General features: G+C 40.3%; 2 protein-coding genes and 1 non-coding gene across 4 annotated transcripts in view; 1 reads left to right on the plus strand and 2 right to left on the minus strand.

Annotated features, from left to right (window-relative positions):
* Window positions 1–548: 548 nt before the first annotated feature.
* RWDD4 (RWD domain containing 4) lies at window positions 549–17,829 on the minus strand. 2 transcript variants are annotated; one of them, XM_059909255.1, is made up of 8 exons: window positions 17,536–17,829; window positions 14,212–14,292; window positions 9,630–9,739; window positions 9,377–9,524; window positions 7,933–8,050; window positions 5,964–6,013; window positions 2,274–2,349; window positions 549–1,979 (listed from the first exon to the last, which is right to left on the minus strand). In XM_059909255.1, exons 1-7 carry the CDS (start codon window positions 17,557–17,559, stop codon window positions 2,317–2,319), a joined length of 564 nt encoding a protein of 187 aa, XP_059765238.1. In that variant the 5' UTR covers window positions 17,560–17,829; the 3' UTR covers window positions 549–1,979; window positions 2,274–2,316. The 2 variants fall into 2 exon arrangements, with proteins under 2 accessions (XP_059765238.1, XP_059765237.1); XM_059909254.1 differs by lacking the exon at window positions 549–1,979 and adding an exon at window positions 6,142–6,242 and having other exon boundaries at window positions 1,986–2,349.
* On the minus strand, window positions 11,871–11,978 carry LOC132356770 (U6 spliceosomal RNA). The gene has a single exon (XR_009500047.1). It is a non-coding gene; the product is annotated as a U6 spliceosomal RNA (small nuclear RNA).
* A 192-nt stretch (window positions 17,830–18,021) lies between the features above and the next one.
* TRAPPC11 (trafficking protein particle complex subunit 11) overlaps window positions 18,022–18,959 on the plus strand; it is a 41,282-nt gene continuing 40,344 nt past the window's right edge. Inside the window, exon 1 of the mRNA XM_059909349.1 lies at window positions 18,022–18,177. The gene's annotated coding sequence lies outside the window, so the exon portion shown is untranslated. The remainder of the gene's footprint in view (window positions 18,178–18,959) is intronic.

Below are 18,959 nucleotides of genomic sequence, written 5' to 3' on the forward strand. Positions count from 1 at the left end.
AGAGTGGATTTGTGCTCATTTCTAGCAGTTGAACAGAGGTTCTACCCACCTGGTACCACCCTGGCTTGAGGGTTTTTTTGAGATTACCCACATGGGGGAGGAATTTGGGCTGAAACCCAAGTATGAGATAACTTGTTGTGAGTGCAGGAGAGTACATGTATGTATACTGACATTTTCTACTACACCCAGAACCAAAGTTCAAGACAAGAACTCTTCCTCAGGGCCCCCATGGGGGACACGTCTCAGCCTCATGCATGCTGTGTGTGTGTGCATGTGTTATGTCTCCCTACCCTGGGTTGATCCTGGACTTCATCTCCTGTCTTCTGGGCCCCCTGAGGCTGTGAAAACTGAAGCTTCCAACTTTCATTTAATTTTTTAGACTCTGAGTATATCTTACCCTCTCATCAGTTCATTTAAAAAACCTTTTTTAGTCCAACATTTGGAACAGTTTCTAGCTGGATGGTACATCTTGTACCGTAAGTCTGTGCAGTTATAGAACCAACAATTCTCTCTCAAGTGATGTGAAATAAAACATGTAGAAACATCACTGGGTGTAATTCAGATTTTATTGCTTATTATGTCATTCCATACAACTTTAGGTAAACACGTTGAGAAAATATACTGGGAGTATTAAACAGATGATGGCAATATTGATGAAAATGTTCAAGTGTTTTACATAAGGTAGTAAGAGGCACCGCTGTCACCATCACCCCCCCCCCCGAAATTTGTACATTTCGTATAAAAAGAGTAAAAATAGCTCATTGGCATTTAACTAGCATTATTCTTTGTAATCGATGAACCACGATATGCCTGAATAATTTCAGAATCTTCAGAGCCAAAACAAAGCATTTTCTTCCACTAGCAGACATAGCAGTTTCAGTTTCTTTAAAAAACAAGCAAACAAATCAGCACAACAAAAACTATACACACAACCCCAAAACAAAAAAGTTGGCATATTCTAGTGGTCCTGAATTTTGACGTTTCTATCGTATTAATTCAAGAAATAAAATGTGATTCAGCATTTAAAAATGAGACAAGCTTCTTCACCATAGTTATACTTACTTTATAATTGAAACGATTTAACCGAAGCCAATGTTAACCCAGCAAAAACCATGGCTATAACTCAAACTGCTCTTTTGATAAAGAAACTTCTTTAAAAGTTAACTATTCTTTAAAAACTCAGACCCGAGCTGCACAGGTGTAATTGAGGAACCAACAACTGACTCCTCCAGAAACCACAGCAGCAGTTCTAAGTGTTTTTGAAGCTGGGGAGTATATACAGAATCACTGTAAACTGCACATACACATCAGTAACTTCCTGCTAACACAGCATTTGAAAGACCTCTATGTCTATTTTTACAAAGATGAGTGGGCTGAGACATACATTTGGATACTTGGAAAGAAACAAAGCTTGAAATGTGGTTTTATGTGAAACCACTTAGAAGAACTCAGTTATCAAACAACTAAAAATACACAACAACAGATAAATAGGAATTTATGAAAACCATTATCTCTAACAATATAAAAATTAAATATTAAGGCATCTTTTACTCCCATTTTGGTATATGCAGCCAAGAGAACGGTTTTAAATAGGAACCAGCACTTCTACTCAAATGCTTTCTAATGTATTTGGCAGATTTGGTTTTTTTTTAATTTTTCTTTCTCCTATTCCACATACCATTGAAAGCTCTCATGATCAAACATCATAACCCAAACCAGAAGGAAAGTATAAACATATTCATTTATTAAAAAGCAGTTCACCCTTGAAAAATAAAAAGGAACTACAAAGAATATTATGTATAAAGTTCAAATACTAGTATTTAAATTTCTCTGAAGCAATTTACGCTTCAGTAATTAAGAGAAGGAAGGGATGAAGACGTACAGACGAGAAGCCTATTCATGCGGATCATGCTGTGAACGCACTGTTCACTCAGTCTTCTCCTCCACTGGGATGAGAATTTGAAAAGGGCTTCATACTCCTTTAAAAAAATCACATCCACCAGAATAAGATCACATAAATCAACACCGATGATTTATAATTCCCCATATTTGCCCATTTACAAAGGCCAATTGGCTTCATAAAGTATATTAAACAGTAACATTTTCACCTTTTATTAAGGCAAGTTTGTGAAAGTAATTTAATACAACCAGATCTCTTCATGAACTTTCAGCTTAAAACATTTTTTTACGTAAGAAACATACAAAAACATGGTTTTATAAAAAGCCACCTCCATACCAGAAAAGAGTAATGAAAGATTTGGAACCCAGTTTACTTTTTAAAGGATGCTCTTCCTCCCTCGTCTCCAATTCCAAGTGCTATTCATCATCTTTAGAGCCAGTTTTGCTTAACTATAAAAAAAGATGAAAGAAATATTCAACAAATTTAAGCTATCATATTATTTGAGTTCACTATTTCCACATCATATCAAAAGTCAACATTTACAGTTAATAGAACAACAGGCAACAAGGTTCAAGTAACTTGCACCATCTACAGCTTCTACCATATGGAAATACTTTTCAACTTTAGCCTCAGCGACTTTAAACAGGATTCTTTGAAAACATAACCTCAACAGAACAAGAGAGGTAAAAAAATCCCTTGAAGCTTTCCAAGAAACAAATTGGAACCAAGAGTATACAAAAGGTACCATTTATAAAATGAATGATATTCTCCTATTTTTGTTTTTTTACAAATAATAAATTCTAAAATTTTAAAATTATATAAAACACTTAAGATTTATCATCTGAACTAGATAATTCTTACAGTTAGTTTTGAAAACGTGATACAAGTCTTAAACTGCGCTTCTCAAACATTTTGGCTCCAGGACCTCTTCCCACTCTTAAAAATTGAGAATCCTAAAGAGGTTTTTTGTTTTTTGTTTTTTAAAATATACATTATACCCACCTGCATGTGAAAGATGAGAAATTTAATTCATGTAAAAATAACAGGGGCTTCCCTGGTGGCGCAGTGGTTAAGAACCCACCTGCCAATGCAGGGGACATGGGTTCGAGCCCTGGTCCTGGAAGATCCCACATGCCGCGGAGCAACTAAGCCCGTGCGCCACAACTACTGAGCCCATGTACCACAACTACTGAAACCCGCATGCCTAGAGCCCATGCTCCACAACAAGAGAAGCCACCGCAATGAGAAGCCCGCGCAACACAATGAAGAGTAGCCCCCGCTCGCCACAACTAGAGAAAGCCCGCGTGCAGCAACGAAGACCCAACGCAGCCAAAAAAAAAGTAAATAAATAAATTTTAAAATAAATAAAAATAACAATAATGACAACCCAGTCACATTTTAAAAATGAAAAACTGCATTTTCTTTTCTTTTTTTTTTTTTTTAATTTATTTATTTGTTTTTGGCTGTGTTGGGTCTTCGTTGCTGCACGCGGGCTTTTTCTAGTTGCGGTGAGCGGGGGCTACTCTTCGTTGTGGTGCGCGGGCTTCTCATTGCGGTGGCTTCTCTTGTTGCGGAGCACAGGCTCTAGGAGCACGGGCCTCAGTAGTTGTGGCTCGTGGGTTCTAGAGCGCAGGCTCCGTAGTTGTGGCGCAACAGACTTAATTGCTCTGTGGCATGTGGGATCTTCCCGGCTCAGGGCTTGAACCTGTGTCCCCTGCATTGGCAGGCAGATTCTTAACCACTGCGCCACCAGGGAAGCCCAAAAACTGCATTTTCTAAAACAAAAAACCAAAACTTAAAGTGAAGAGTAGTGTTGTTTTACATTTTTGCAAATCTCTTTATTATCGAGCTCAACAGAAGATAGCTGGGTTCTCACAAATCTGCTTCTACAGTAAGACAGATATAATGGAAAATGGCCAACAAAAACAGTCCAAGTACTAGGAACAAACGGAGTGAACACAGAAATGAACGTACTTAGATCCTAAACCTACTTACTATCTTAGAAAATTCTGGAAAACGCAAGAATATAAAAGCACACATTCCATTAGTGTTCTAATAGGAGAACGTAGTGATGGCATCATCACACTTCATGCAGCCTCTCGTAAATGCCACTGTACATGTGCGAGAGGAAGAGTAAAAAAGGCAAAAACATCTTACTATTTTGATGCAAAGAGTCTGAACCTGACAGTCCCTCCGAGAGGGCCTCCAAAGACCACATGTGGAAACCACTGGCTTAGAGTAATGGATTCTGAGTCCAAACCGTGTCTAGGTGGTAAGCTCCTTCTTAAAAATCTCTCTCCCATCTCCCAAGCTTACTGGATTATTTGAATTTTACTTTCTTTTTTGGCTTAAAATTCTAATTTATATTAAGAAGGTCTCTCTTAAAAACAAACTGGGGACTTCCCTGGCGGTCCAGTGGTTAAGACTTCGTCTTCCAATGCAGGGGGTGTGGGCTCAATCCCTGGTTGGGGAGCTAAAATCCCACATGCCTCATGCAAAAAACCAAAACATAAAAAACAAAAGCAATATTGTAACAAATTCAATAAGACTTTAAAAAATGGTCCACATCAAAAACAAAAACAAAAAAACTGAAAACGACACTTCTGGCTCTCGGGAAAAAGGAGCATGATCACTTGAGATGACCCAGATTATTCTCCTTTTCATGCTTGGCTGGAAGGCGCCACACCGAAAAGATGGATCCTTACTCTGACTGGGAGACAGCTCCTCTGGAGCAGGCAGCATTTTAAGGGGAGAGCAGACTTAGCTGGTGAGATAAATACAGGTGCACCTGGGACAATGGTAAGTATCCATCACGGATCAGTGGCGGGGGCCCAAGTCAATGAGAGAACGCCAGAGAAGCTTCACCCACACAGATGGCTTGTATAGGGTCAGCCTCTTCCCAGGAAGGCAAGAAGTAGTAAAGGCCGACCTCAAAATTTTGCGGGTTGGGTTCCAGACGACCGCAATAAAGCAAACATCACAATAAAGCGAGACACACGAATTTTTTGGTTTCCCAGTGCACGTAAATGTTTACACTATACTGTAGTTTATTAGGTGTGCAATAGCATGATGTCTAAAAAAACGATGCACACACCTTAATCAAAAAATACTGTATTGCTAAAAAATGCAAACCATCATCTGACAATGCAGGATTGCCACACACCTTCAATTTGTACAAAACAGTATCTACGAAGCAAGATAAAGTGAACTGAAATAAAACAAGGTCTGCGTGTACTGTGTTTCTTTATTCCAGTTGTGGCTCATGGCTCTCTACTCTCAGGTAATATTTTTGTACTAGATTTTAGAAGCACAAAAATTACTTCAAACAGGTTCTATAGAAAAGGCATCCTATGGCCCAAACAGCTGGCTCCAAAATAAACTTTAAGAATACACTGCTTTTAAATTACCCATACTTGTGGGTCCTCATTAATCCTAATCTTGGATCATATTAATTACTCCACACAGCAGTAGTGACACTAATTGGAATGAAAACTCATTTCATGAAGTCCTAGACAGGGCATTAACTTACTGTATTAAGGATCAGTTGACGAGTAAGGCAAAAAAAAACCCAGAGAGAAGGGGACAAAAAGTTCCAAGTGGAAAGTAAACAATTTTCAACAACAAAAACAGAAAATCTTTCTTGACGATGGTGGGATATTACGTTTAGGGTCTGCCGTAAAAAAATACTTAACTTCTACTAAGAAATCAAAGCACTCCTTTTCATGACTTGTTTCAAATTCCATATTATCTATAATTTAGAGTCATATTTTAGTACGTCTATTCTTAAGATGTACTTACATAAACAGGCACACTTTACTGTAGTTATAACTCATTTCTACAGATTTCCCATTATTAAAAAAAGAAAACCTAAAACTGAGGGCGTAGGGAAGAGAAAAATGTGAAAGATATTTCAAAAATACTTACATGCTGAAAGTGAAAAAGGAAACAGACATCCCAGTAAAATCCAAAGGTTGAAGGGGAGAAAATGGAAGATATAAATTTCATTACTTGATGGCAATAACTGTAACAATTTTTTGAAGACTGGAATATAAATATTACATACCTTCACCACATCAACCCAGTTCCAACCTCGAGGAAGTTCTCCTTTGTGATCTAAAGGATGAAAACACTAACTTTATATCTAAGACCAATCAGTAATATTTAAATTTAAATAAGATTTTATATACTACTCTACACAACAAATGTATTAAAAATTTAAATAATAAAAGGTCCTTGCTTACTGAAGTGAGAAGTTGTGTCAGTTTGCTCTTTTGTGAGTTAGTGCTCATGCCAGGAAGCAGGCTCAAGACAAGAGGCCTTCTCAACACGTCTGCCTGCAAACCTAAGAGGAGGCCGGGCCAACTTATTTACTAACTGCTGTGCTCTGATAAAATATCCATTTTTTAATCTGACATTCTTTAATCAGGGCTTTAACCTGTTGGGAGTGCTTAAAAGCAAGCGCAACCCTTTTATAAGAATTTATAGTTTATGAAGTAATTTCACTCTTTTAATAGAATATTCAAATGTGAAAAATAGTTTAATAAATGCAGTCTAAAAATTTTCAATTTAAAATGTCTTGATTTCCTCTTTGCTTGATATATCTATATATGCCTCATTTTATGAAACTTTCAAAATCTGCATTCAAATCAAGGACACTAATTGTAGAGTAAGAGAAACAGAAACTAACCCTGTGATTCTTATAAGAGAAAAGCTATAATATCACTGGAGCTCAATTTTAGATGCTAATGGCTCTTTTCTCCTTCATGCCAATAAGAATCTTATCTCACTGGTTACTGGTTATAAGGGGGCACGGGGACAGATCACCAATTCTGGTAACCAAAACTTACCCACAATGCCATGACTGTCCCATTAAAGTTTTATTTAGAATGCAAGTTTCAAGTCACAAGCTCCTGCACCATACTTATAGGAAGATAAGGACTTTTAGGTGGGCATCACCAAGGAGAGGGAGGTAGGCAGATAGTAATGAAAGGGAACAACTGTAGATCATTATGTGTGAAAGCAACAGTAACAAACTAACTGAAATACATGCTAAAACATTCTGAAAAGAGATGAACCAAAATTCTAAAAAACAGATTGTAATGGCTAACAATTTACTGCTTCAGTTGTTTATACTTTAATCTGCTTTGACAGTAGGTATAATGGAGTCCCAGATTTTCTATTTCATAAACCAATACGATCTCAAAAAATGTATTTTGAGGGCCAACACGGTTGCTTTCTTTTTATTTTGCCACAAATGACATTAAACAAAACATAAACAACCAAAAACTACCATCACTTTATAAAAGAAAGGGTATTATTTTAAACCTCTTCACCAAAGTAAAAGGGTCACTTCTTTTAATAAAGGGCAGCTTGTAACCATACAGCAATAACACACACATACAGACCTAAGTATACGTACACACTTGTGTATGTGGATAGAAATATCTATACGCACACATGGTAACGTCCTCATTTTCCTTAACTGGGAAAAAAGTTTACAGATTGATGTCAATTTGCAAAGTTTTAGGTTAAATAAAGAAAAAGGACCAAATATATATTCTTAAATCTTGTTGTATAAGTAAGTCAACTACGAAAACATTAAATTATTTATTGTGTTAAGATCTGATGGTATACCAAACTTCATTTCAAATAAAAGCTATATTTCAAAAAAATTTCAAAAATACACTTATCTGTCATAAAGGTAAACAAACAGGAAAATTCCAAAAATGTCAGAGAGGGTACCAGTAGGACACACATCTGTACACTATTCTAATGGTCTACAATCTTCAGACTCATTTATAGTTACTTTGCCACTTTACCTTCTTCTCAAATGTTTATCTCTTGTGGTAAAGTAGTAGTAAATATTTTCAATATACGTCTGTGACCTAAAACAGTCTCTGATCCAAATGTTCCAAGAATGAAGAGTATAGAGAACTAATCTTGTAAATCTAAATATACTTATTAAGCATTCATATCATACCAAAAAGCAATCCAGTTATGTGTGTTATAAAAGAGAAAAAAATAACACAAACCTGTTTTATCTGCCAGCTTACGTTTCTGGGCTTTTGAAAGTTGTTCTTTTTTGTCTTTTTTCTTACTTGATGGGGCTGTGTTAGGAGTTTCAACTGAGATGATATTGCTTATGGACGTCTAGAAAAAAAGAACAAATTCTTAGACTCAAGCCTTAACACTTACTGAATTACACTAAATATGGCTACATCCTGAAATGAGTTGACAATTTTTAGGTTTGTGAAGTAAAAGAATCCTTTATTATTATATTCATTTATTAGATCAGGAACCTTAGCACATTATTGGTTTCACTCTCCTAAAAGTTCACATTGAAGGCCATAATATTAGTTATACTGTTATAACCAGGTCCCTGAGAAACAAGATCTGATACCACGATTATGCTGAAGCTCTGAAGTGCCAAGGTAATTTTACAATTCAGTTAATGTGCCATTATTTGAAAGTTAAATATGTCCTTAGAAAAATCACATATGCCTACTTAGAACCTCCTGGTTCCCAGAGGAAATGAAGGAAATTTTTTAAATATCTGGGGTCATGTAGTCAGATAGACAAAACTTAAAATGCTTACTACGTGCCAAGCATTGCCATAAATGTTGTACAGCTATCACTGATTTGATCCTTAGTACAATCTCACGAGGTAGATACTATTATAATCCCCATTTTAAAAATGACAAAACTGAGCACAGAGAGATTAAGAAACTGCCCAAGGTCACACAGCAAACGAGTGCATGCTCAGGGCCATGCGGTCTGGCCCCCGGTCCAGGATCTACCGCCCTCCACTGCTTCTCCAGCTGCCTCTCAGTGTCCACTTGTATTCATGGGGAACACGGAAGCCAGAACTGCTCGTGGCCTTTGGTTTACAAGACAAAACTCAACTGATACTGACCACTGAAAGTCTTGGAGTGCATGACTTGGTGCAAAGGGGTCTAACACATACCTGCTTAAGGTCATAAAAGATGATTATTTCCTAAAACAATTCTAGAAATAAAATAATTTTTTCCTATTTAATGAAGTCTCCTTAAGCTGCAACACGTTCCAATTGAACTGTGGCAGGACTACTTACAACTAAATAAGCCTCATGGAGAAAATACGTAATTTCATATGTATTTCAGCACTATGTAAGAAATCTTCTATCTGAGCTTTAGGAAGACGTTAAATAAACTTGAAAAAGTATTTGGTTCTACACAGCTCAGTTTTGGCACACCCATGAAGTATTCTAGGCTTATGTGAAGGGTAAAATCTAGAGAATATAATTTCATTTTTAAAGATAAGTAGACACTAAGAAATCTAAAATTCATTGTTCTTATTTAACTCAGATGTAACCATCATTTTAAATCTAACACAAAGTCTCCCTCCAATTTAAAAAAAATAATAAAATAGTAAAAATGAATTACGAGCAGAGTAAAACCAGAACAAACAAAATATGGCGAAAGTGAATCCCCTGCTCACAGCGGAACAGACGGGACGGTGGTTCTCCATGAGCCGCTCTTTATTGTCCTTGGCATATTCAAACAACGTGTAGGTCATGGCCGTCCCGAGATTCACTTCCACTGCTTCCTGTAACTTGGCTAATATGCTCTGCTTTACAGCTGACGATCTGCAATGCACAAGAAATACATTGCTAAGAGAAAAGTAAAAGAGACAGTTACCCTGCCCCCGCCCCCCAACAAAAAAAACCTCATGAAAACGAAACACTACTCACATGGTGTTGTTAAAAAAGGCGTTCATAGATATGATTGGAGGTGTCTGGGGATAGGTCTCTGTCCAGGAAATCTCTATTAGGAAGGCTTTGGGATCACCGTTTTCACCTATCTGAAGAAAAGGGAAATCTTAGGCTTGTAAAAAGTGCTACAAAGGCAGAATATTAAATGATGATCTTTAAAATGACTTCTTTCTAATGCTCGTGATCAGATCAGTCATGTCATATGTTGAAAAGCTCCGGGGTATGGGCTAAGACCCAGCACAGGGTGAGGGCTCAGTCTTTTATTAGTCTGTCTTTTAACTCACTCCTAGGCTATTTTAACAGCTTTACCTGATGTCCATGGCCTGTCTCTCTCATCAGCCCTCCAATCTTTTCCAGCCCCCAGATTATGTCTGATACATGTATTTTTTTGTTATATCAAAGCTTTCTGAGGACAAAGATAAGACATCAACTATGGGAACAAGAAGAGAATGGACAAAAATGAAAATCCACAAACTTGAAACACCTCATTTTTGTCTTAAGTTTTCCAATTGCTAAATCATAAGAGGCTTTAAGAACAGGTAAATTGATATGCATTAGCACAATCCCAAGAAAGTAGAAAATGAAATGTAAAATTTATAGAAAAAAGGAAAGGGTAGAGAGATAAGGGAAAGGAGTGCCTTAGGCTGGACAGCAACTCCTGAAAAAGTTTTTAAAATTTTTAGGGACTTCCCCGGTGGTGCAGTGGTTAAGAATCCGCCTGCTAATGCAGGGGACACAGGTTCGAGCCCTGGTCCCGGAAGATCCCACATTCCGCAGAGCAACTAAGACCATGTGCCACAACTACTGGAGCCCACAGGCCTAGAGCCCGTGCTCCGCAACAAGAGAAGCCACCGCAGTGAGAAGCCCGTGCACTGCAATGAAGAGTAGCCCCCGCTCGCCACAACTAGAGAAAGTCGGCGTGCAGCAACAAAGACCCAACGCAGCCAAAAATAAATAAATAAATTTATTTAAAAAAAATTTTTTTTTAATTGACGTATAACTGACATACATTATACTACTTTCAGGTATACAACATGATTCAACATTTGTATATATTGCAAAATGGTCACCACAATGAATCTAGTTAACATCCATCACCACACACGGTTACAATTTTCTTTTTCTTGTGATGAGAACTTCTAAGATCTACTCTCTTAGCAACTTTCAAAGTACACAATAGGGTATTATCAACTGCAGTCGCCATGCTGTACATTACATCCCCACGACTTATTTACTTTATAGTTGGAAGTTTGTATCTTTTGATCACCTATTTGACCTGAATTTAAGATGTCTTTTCTATTTCTTTTGCTCTTCCCAGCTTTTTATTTCGAAAACTTTTACAGAAAAACTAGAATAGAACAATGAACACTCACTGACACGTATCTTATTCACCACATACCTATTATTCCACCTGCCTTCTCCTTCTTCCACTACAGGACCAACTCCCTTTCCCCAATGTATGTGATTTTTTTCCTTTGGCATTTGTTGAACCATTTGAAAGTAAACTGCAGACGTGATGAAATGTCCTTAAACTAAAGTATCCTGAGAATAAGGACCTTCTCCTTTATAACCACAAAACCATTACCACACCCAAGAAATTCAACATGGATACAAAAATATTATCTAATTATAACTTATATTAAAAGTCACCAATCATATCTAAAGTATCCTTTAACAAAGCACTCCCTCAACACCCAAATCCATAATCCGTCGAGGATCGTGGATTACATCTGGTTGTCAGATCTCTTTATTCTGTTTTAATTTACAACAGTCCCCAGTACCCAACCCACCTCCTAAATGTCTTTCATGACAAAAAGAACCTAGGCCAGTTTTCTTGTATAAGTCCCCAGATCAGGACTGACTGTTTCCTCTGTTCAGATTCAGACTAAACGGCTTTGGTAAATGGCTTTGATAAAGATACTGGGTAGGCGATGTGGTGTACCCCCCCAGCACCAAATAATGAGGCACATAAGATCTTCCGGAATCATTAGTGGTGATACCAAGTTTGATCACTTGGTTAGGGTGATATTCTCCAGACCTCTTCAATGGAAAGGTATCTTTTTCATTTCGTAATTACGAAGCAATCTGTGGGTGATACTACAAAACCATGTGCATAGCTTATTTCTCAACAACTTTTCACCCAAAGGTTTCAGTATCCATTAAGGATCCTTACCTGAAACAATCATCACATTGGTTGTTGCAGAATGATGATTTTCAAATAAAACTATGGAATGATTCATGAATCAGCATCTCATTCTTGCACAGGGCAATGCTAATCTCTTCTGTAGTATTTTTAGTATATGTACTGCTTTGTGGGTTTTTAAATACTTAATATTAAACATCAGTCAAAAGACTTAAAAAATTTTCACCCCAAATTGTTACTTGACTCACTTTTATTTTCTGACCACTAATGTTTTTATTCACATCTCCTTACCCTCAATCATACCCCACATCAATATAAGGTGAGGCTTAGAAATTATGTCAACTAAACTTCGGGATCTGTTGCTATACTTACCTAAGCTGATTACCTGCATAATGGACGTCATCGGTTTATGCTTGTGTTTTAAGTAGAGATAATTAAAAAGTAATAAAAGTGGTGGGTGGGATGAATTGGGAGATTGGGATTGACATATACACACTAACAGGTATAAAACAGATAACTAATAAGAAGCTGCTGTATAGCACAGGGAACTCCACTGTACAGTAGGAAAAAAAAAGTAATAAAAGTTACTTGCTTTATGCAATCACTAAATCCTTACCCAAAGTGTATGTAGAAACAAACTGCCACACGCCTCACACCGTGCGTTACCCAAGAGACAAGACCACTACTTCTTCAAGGGAGACAGATCTTCAGACAACTCACTAAACTGCAGCACTATGAAAAGTTCCGAAGGGACAGAACATAGCATGAGGAAATGGGGACTATCGATTCTACTCTGAAGTCAGGGGACAGAGAGGAGACGTGGCCCACGTACGTCACAGAGGAGGCTTGGGGCAAGCATTAACGGAGGAGCGGGATGGATGATGGATGCGAGGTGAGGGCAAGAGCAAACAATGTGTCCCAAGACAGAGTATCAATGACAATGCAGCGAAACATTTAACGAGGTATCACGTCTAACAGATGCCAGCGCTAGGAAAGTCTGCAGACACAGTCCGAAGCAAACAGAAGGCACTGGGTGTCAAGCTGAGGGGTTTCGTCCTCATTCTACAGGAATGGAGAAACCTTTTTAAACAGAGGAGCGGGATAACTCATGCTGTATTTCAGAGAGCCGGCTAGTAGTAGTGGGAGGCCTAGTGGTGAAGCGGCACCAGGGAAGCTGCGGTAAGAACGGAAAGGGGAGAGTCACTGAGAAGGCTGCTAACATTGTCTGTGCAGGAACCCAGGGCGTGACCAGGACTCAGCCAGAACCGAACCCCAGGTCCTGTGACTCAGCTCACTGTGTCCAAACGTCACACTCCATTGCTCATAAATCCATCCTACAGGTCGCATCAGTGTGTCCACCCGACAGGACACACACACGTCCTACGGCATCCTGGAGACTGTGTGCTCAGTGAGTAGCTGCTGGTGTCAGCACGGACATCTGGGGAAGCACAGGGGACTCTCCCATTTGCTCGGGGACAGGGGCCGTGGCTGGGGAAGTCTGCGGGGACGGCTGGATTCAAACAGAAGGGCCCAGGGCTTAACTCCACTGTTACCTCCGGCCATTAAAAGGCTCTGCTGTATATACATGGAGTGGTGTAAGGACCGTGGAGCTTGAAAGGGAACTGAGAAGCACTGAGCAGAGAGGGGAGTTTCTAAAAAAAAATAACTATAAGGGATTTACTTCCTGTGAAGTCGATAACAATCATGTATAAGGACCATTTCTCAAACAATTTATTTTAAATGGTGACAATGTTAACAACCATAAATCCTGCATAAGTCTTTTATAAAAAAAGGTTTCCATACCACCCACTACTACTTAAAATCATTCAGATGAACGGTTTATATTATTTATTTATAAAATAAAATACTGGTACTGTTCCACGTTGAAAAAGAGTTATAAGCAACCTTTATTTCAAAGAAAAATTGACATTTCACATACTCATAAAATATTCACGCACATTGGTAATACAGAATTAATATCAACTTTTCTTGACTAAATTATAGGGTAGTAAAAAGAATGCTAGACTTGGACTAGAGACCTGGATTTTAACCCCAACATTTATCAATATAAGCTGTGGGAGCTTGGGAAGTTAGGACTGAGAAGTTATCTTTAAGATTAGAAGGTAAAACCACATAATTTCTAATGTTTCTTCTGTTTCTAACATTTTAAAATTCTCTTACAATAAAAACGTTTACCTTAGTTTTTAAAAGTTTCTGAATTAAGTTTTCAAAAGTTGAAAATAACTCATGTCATGGTGATGAGTTTTCATTTAAATGCTTCAGCAAATCCAAAGACATAATAAATGTAAACCACTAAATTAAAAAAAAACAAAACAACACCCGCCCCCAGCATTTTAAAAAGCAACTTTCGTCTTTTCCAACAAAGTAGTAAGTGCTTCTATTCATGCCAGGTCTTACCCTATATTGAAATGAAACCGGACTTAATTCCCGGAAACTTTCATCTCCTTCATAAATAGAACGCAATGCCTCCAGTTCCATCTGAAAGAAATGAATCACATGAGTGTTGTTTAGTCATATAAACGGATTAGAAATAGAGGATCTTTTGTTTCTGGTTCAAGTCCACTCAACAGCGTAAAACTTGGCTGACTTATATGGCCTTCGACGTTTATGACCCAGGTGCGTATACTAACACATCACAATCCTAACCCTTTCTTTAACACTATGCGCCAGGCACCGCTAAGCATTTTGCGGTGCATTATCTCACTTAATTCTCACATCAATCCTATGAAGATCTTACTGTTTTCTCCTTCCTACTAGGGAGGAAAATAAGATTCAGTTTAAAGCAACTCCAGAGCCTGTGCTTTCTCACTCTGCTAAAGGCTAGCCTGGGGTAGAAAGGACATTAAACTTGTGGACGAGAAGTATGAAACACACTCATTCCCCATGATTTACACATACTATTTATATTTGTAATTCCTACCACAGAAGGATACAAAACTTGAAAAAACACTTACGGACAATAAAAAGAGCTTTTAAAAAATGGTAGTTAGAAAGAGGTTGACAAGTATCTATCCAAGATGGGGAAAAGGACTGCAAGAGAAAATGTAACTAGCAATCCTTGGCTGGAAATACTTCTTTTTTTTTTTTTTTTTAATTAATTTATTAATTTATTTTTGGCTGTGTTGGGTCTTCGTTTCCGTGTGAGGGCTTTCTCTAGTTGTGGCGAGCGGGGGCCACTCTACATCGCGGTGCGTGGACCTCTCACTATCGCAGCCTCTGTTGTTGCGGAGCACAGGCTCCAGACGCGCAGGCTCAGTAGTTGTGGCTCACGGGCCTAGTTGCTCCGCGGCATGTGGGATCTTCCCAGACCAGGGCTCGAACCCGTGTCCCCTGCATTGGCAGGCAGACTCTCAACCACTGCGCCACCAGGGAAGCCCTGGAAATACTTCTTATAATGCTGTGGGCTTACAAATGAGAAGACCCCATCACTGTTGTGATTACTGACAAAGACCTCAGAAGAGGTAAAGAAAAGAAAGAGTGCACTTCCTCAGATATTTTACTTTTCAAAAAGATGCATGTTGAGAATTCTACAAACTACAGGATGGTGAGTTTGACCTACATGGACAACATTTTAAGACAGATCATTAAAGAAAGAGTTTGCGAGGACCCAGCAGAGTTAAGGAGTAGCCCCTACGACTTGGCAAGAATATGAAAAACAAGATATATGTTCACAACCCTTCTTACGGAGGGTGACTGGATTGGTACATTAGGGAAAGAGACAAAACAGTCTACCTGGACTTCAGCAAAGCCCCATGGGTTTCTCTTGCTACCTTCACAGAAAAAAACATATAAGAATTCAAACTGGATCAAGGAATAAAGCCCCATGGGTTTCTCTTGCTACCTTCACAGAAAAAAACATATAAGAATTCAAACTGGATCAAGGAATAACTGAGATGAGATTAGAAAAACAACATTACTCAAAATGTAGTGTTACTCCTTCTGTCCTTAATCCTTTCCCGTATTTCAATTAAATGACTTGGACAGGAACAAAAACTGGAGGCAGGCTTATCAAATTTGTGGATGACAATTTGATGGGATAGTGAATCATGCTGGCAGCAGAAGAAATTTAAAAGCCCTTTAAAAACAATCTAACAAGATGAAACTTTACAGGGTAAGTAGAAGAACTTGTCCTTAGGTACCTAAACATACAGAGCAGAAGATGAAAGACAACTGCTCTGCATAAAGCACTTTAAGGGTAAGATTCAGATTTAACAGTAAATCTAACTGCAGAAAACTGCAATGCCCCAATTTTAAAAAAAGAACATAAATAAACTTATAATGTGTCCACAGATACACAATTCCAGAAGAGTGAAGGAACTAAAAGGAATGAACAAATGGAGAAGAGCTGAAAGGAACCAGTTGGTATGAGAGGAGGAGGTCTGAAAAACTGGGCAGGAAAATGGTCTTCAAACATCTGAAAAACAGTCCTGTGGAAGAAGATGCTATTTTACTGTTAAATGGAGATGGCTGGTTCTCACCACAGGAATTTCAATTCAGTAAATCTGAGCTAGAGTGCAGGTAACTGTTTCTCTAACAACCACCCAGAAGGTTCTAGGCGGTGGTCCACGGGCCAAACTTCGAGAAACCTTACACTATACGCTCCATGCTACACAGTAAGAACTGTTCACGCCTTCTTAGAAACTCAACTGGCAAGAATATTTTAGGGGCTCTCCTGGTGGCGCAGTGGTTGAGAATTCGCCTGCCAATGCAGGGGACACAGGTTCGAGCCCTGGTCCGGGAAGATCCCACATGCCGCGGAGAGGGTGGGCCCCGTGAGCCACAACTACTGAGCCTGTGCGTCTGGAGCCTGTGCTCCGCAACAAGAGAGGCCGCGACAGTGAGAGGCCCGCGCACCGCGATGAAGAGTGGCCCCCACTTGCCGCAACTAGAGAAAGCCCTCGCACAGAAACGAAGACCCAACACAGCCATAAATAAATAAATAAATAAATATTTTTAAAAAATAAAAATAAAGAATATTTTAGAAGGATTCAGACATCACAGCTTGTTGAATTTTGGGTCTTCTTTAAAGGTAACTTCCAATATCGAGATTCCATGACATGTGTCACTTGAAAGTGCTAACTTTCAAGCAGTATACTCTAAATGAAAAGTGAACTCCTACTTACAACTCTAATATCATATGATTCAATGTCAAAGTGGCATTTCACGAGAAAATACCTGAGTGTAAACCATACAATTCCGGTAGTACATGGATGGTCAAAACAGAGTTCGTATCCACTGGACAACTGTCAGATGGATACATTAAATGATTCCTTCCACCAAGCAACATGGCCAGAAGACACTAGTGTCATTATTTCCCTGCACCAGAAATTTAACTAACTCAATTAACTTTCTCTACCAGCCAACAGATTTTAAAATGTAAAGGTGATTAGATTCCCAAAGAGCCTAACTCAGAACACAGGCGCTGAACAACGCACGGGATTTAAGGCGAGCCAAGTGCACCGGGTCGCGGGCCAAGGACACTCGCCCTCGTTATCAGGAGACCTGGGGGAACCCCAGGGTTTGCAAAACTCAAAACTGCAGTGCGGGGGAGGAAAGGCAGAGGTGGTCCCCTACCCAGGTAAGCGCGCCACGCCTCCCCGCGCAAGACACCCGCAAACTTAGGGCGTCTCAGCCAGGCTGTCGCCGTAGAGGCGAGGGCACGTGCGGGGCCGGGGAGGGGCACCGCGCCTGCGCGGGAAAGGAGCGTCCACCCGGACTCACCTCCTGGTCCTCGTTGGCACTCATCGCGCCGGTCACGGGGCGCCTCCCGGGCGGACGGCGTTCGCGACAACGAAAATAAAACGAGGGCAGTGGCCCGAAGGCCGGGGCGTCCCTCTTCCGCGCCTTGGGCTGCTGAGGCACACCCTTAGCACCGCAGACGAGAGTCTCGCGGGTTCCCGGTCCCCGGGCAGCGCGAAGCCGTCGGCGGAGGGCTGCAAGCGGGGAGCCGATAGCCTCCGCAACAGGCGAGCCAGCGAGTCGGAGGAGAGGCAGAAAAGGGGTAACGGCAGAGACTCCGCCCCCTCCTTCTCGCTTCTCCTATTGGCTCCTTCTCTCTCCGCCCCCAGCTCCTGCTCCTCTAGGAAGCGGAGCGTCTTCCTTACGCTTCGTGGAGCAGCGTAGAGTTCCTGGACGGCGATTGGCGTAGAGCGCTGTCAGTCAAGCCCAGGAAGTGCTTCCTGTGCCTGCGCGGGTGGGCACTGGGAAGTCTCGCTTGTGGGCACCGGCTCAGGGGCGGTGGCGGTAGGGACGGCCCCCGGCGTTTTGTGACCCGCCCCCCCACCCGGCGCCTGCTTCCCCTGGTTCTCCCCCGGCTGGCGGCGACCGGCCACAGCTGCAGCGGGCTCGGAGCGTGCGGCCTGGGTGAGTCCGGGTCGGGAGACCAGTGGGGCTAGGCGAGACCGCCGAGGGAGATTGCTACTGCTTAACGATGCTGGTTTGGGGCCTGTAATTTCGTACAGCATCAGCGAGTGCATTTCTCTTTTAGCTTCTAAAGAAAAGACGCACCTATTTCTAGGGCCTCCAGGTTTAAGGGGGTTAGGGGAGGAGAGGAGGAAGATAGCGTCTGCCTTTAGAAGCTGCAGCGTTTCTTCATTGGAGCTACCGGAGCAGGATTCTGCGACCCTGGGGCGGTATCCTTTCCTAAGTTGGGCTGTTGCTTTACAGCCTCAACATCAGCTTTTGTTTCACCATCCCGGCCCCAAACTGTCCTTCCTCTTTTGATTGTTTTGTAGTTGGACATCTTTGAATCCCATCCTTACTGGCCTTGTGTCCTGCATCCCGAACCTCCGTTAATTAAAAAATAGTGACTGCATTATTTTTTTAACCTGCCACTTTGATTAGGTCACCTTTCTTTGCAGTCCGTCATTCTTTCTAAGAGTCTTCCTTATAATTTTATGACCACGCCAGCTTCCAGACGACTTCCATTGCACTACACGATCTCCCATCCAGAGTGTTCACTTCCTACTTCTGCACCTCCTTCCAGGTCATAATCTGATTAGTTGCTTCATTGGTTTCTTCCAGGAGATCTGGAAATTTCTCCTATAGGCTGTCATCGAGATCCATACAATCTCTGTACTTGTCCTTTGCTGATATTCTTCCCATTTTTTGCCACCGAATAGGCACAGCCGTTTCAAATACCAAAG

This window comes from Balaenoptera ricei, chromosome 21, assembly GCF_028023285.1.
Source record: "Balaenoptera ricei isolate mBalRic1 chromosome 21, mBalRic1.hap2, whole genome shotgun sequence".
NCBI lineage: Eukaryota > Metazoa > Chordata > Mammalia > Artiodactyla > Balaenopteridae > Balaenoptera > Balaenoptera ricei.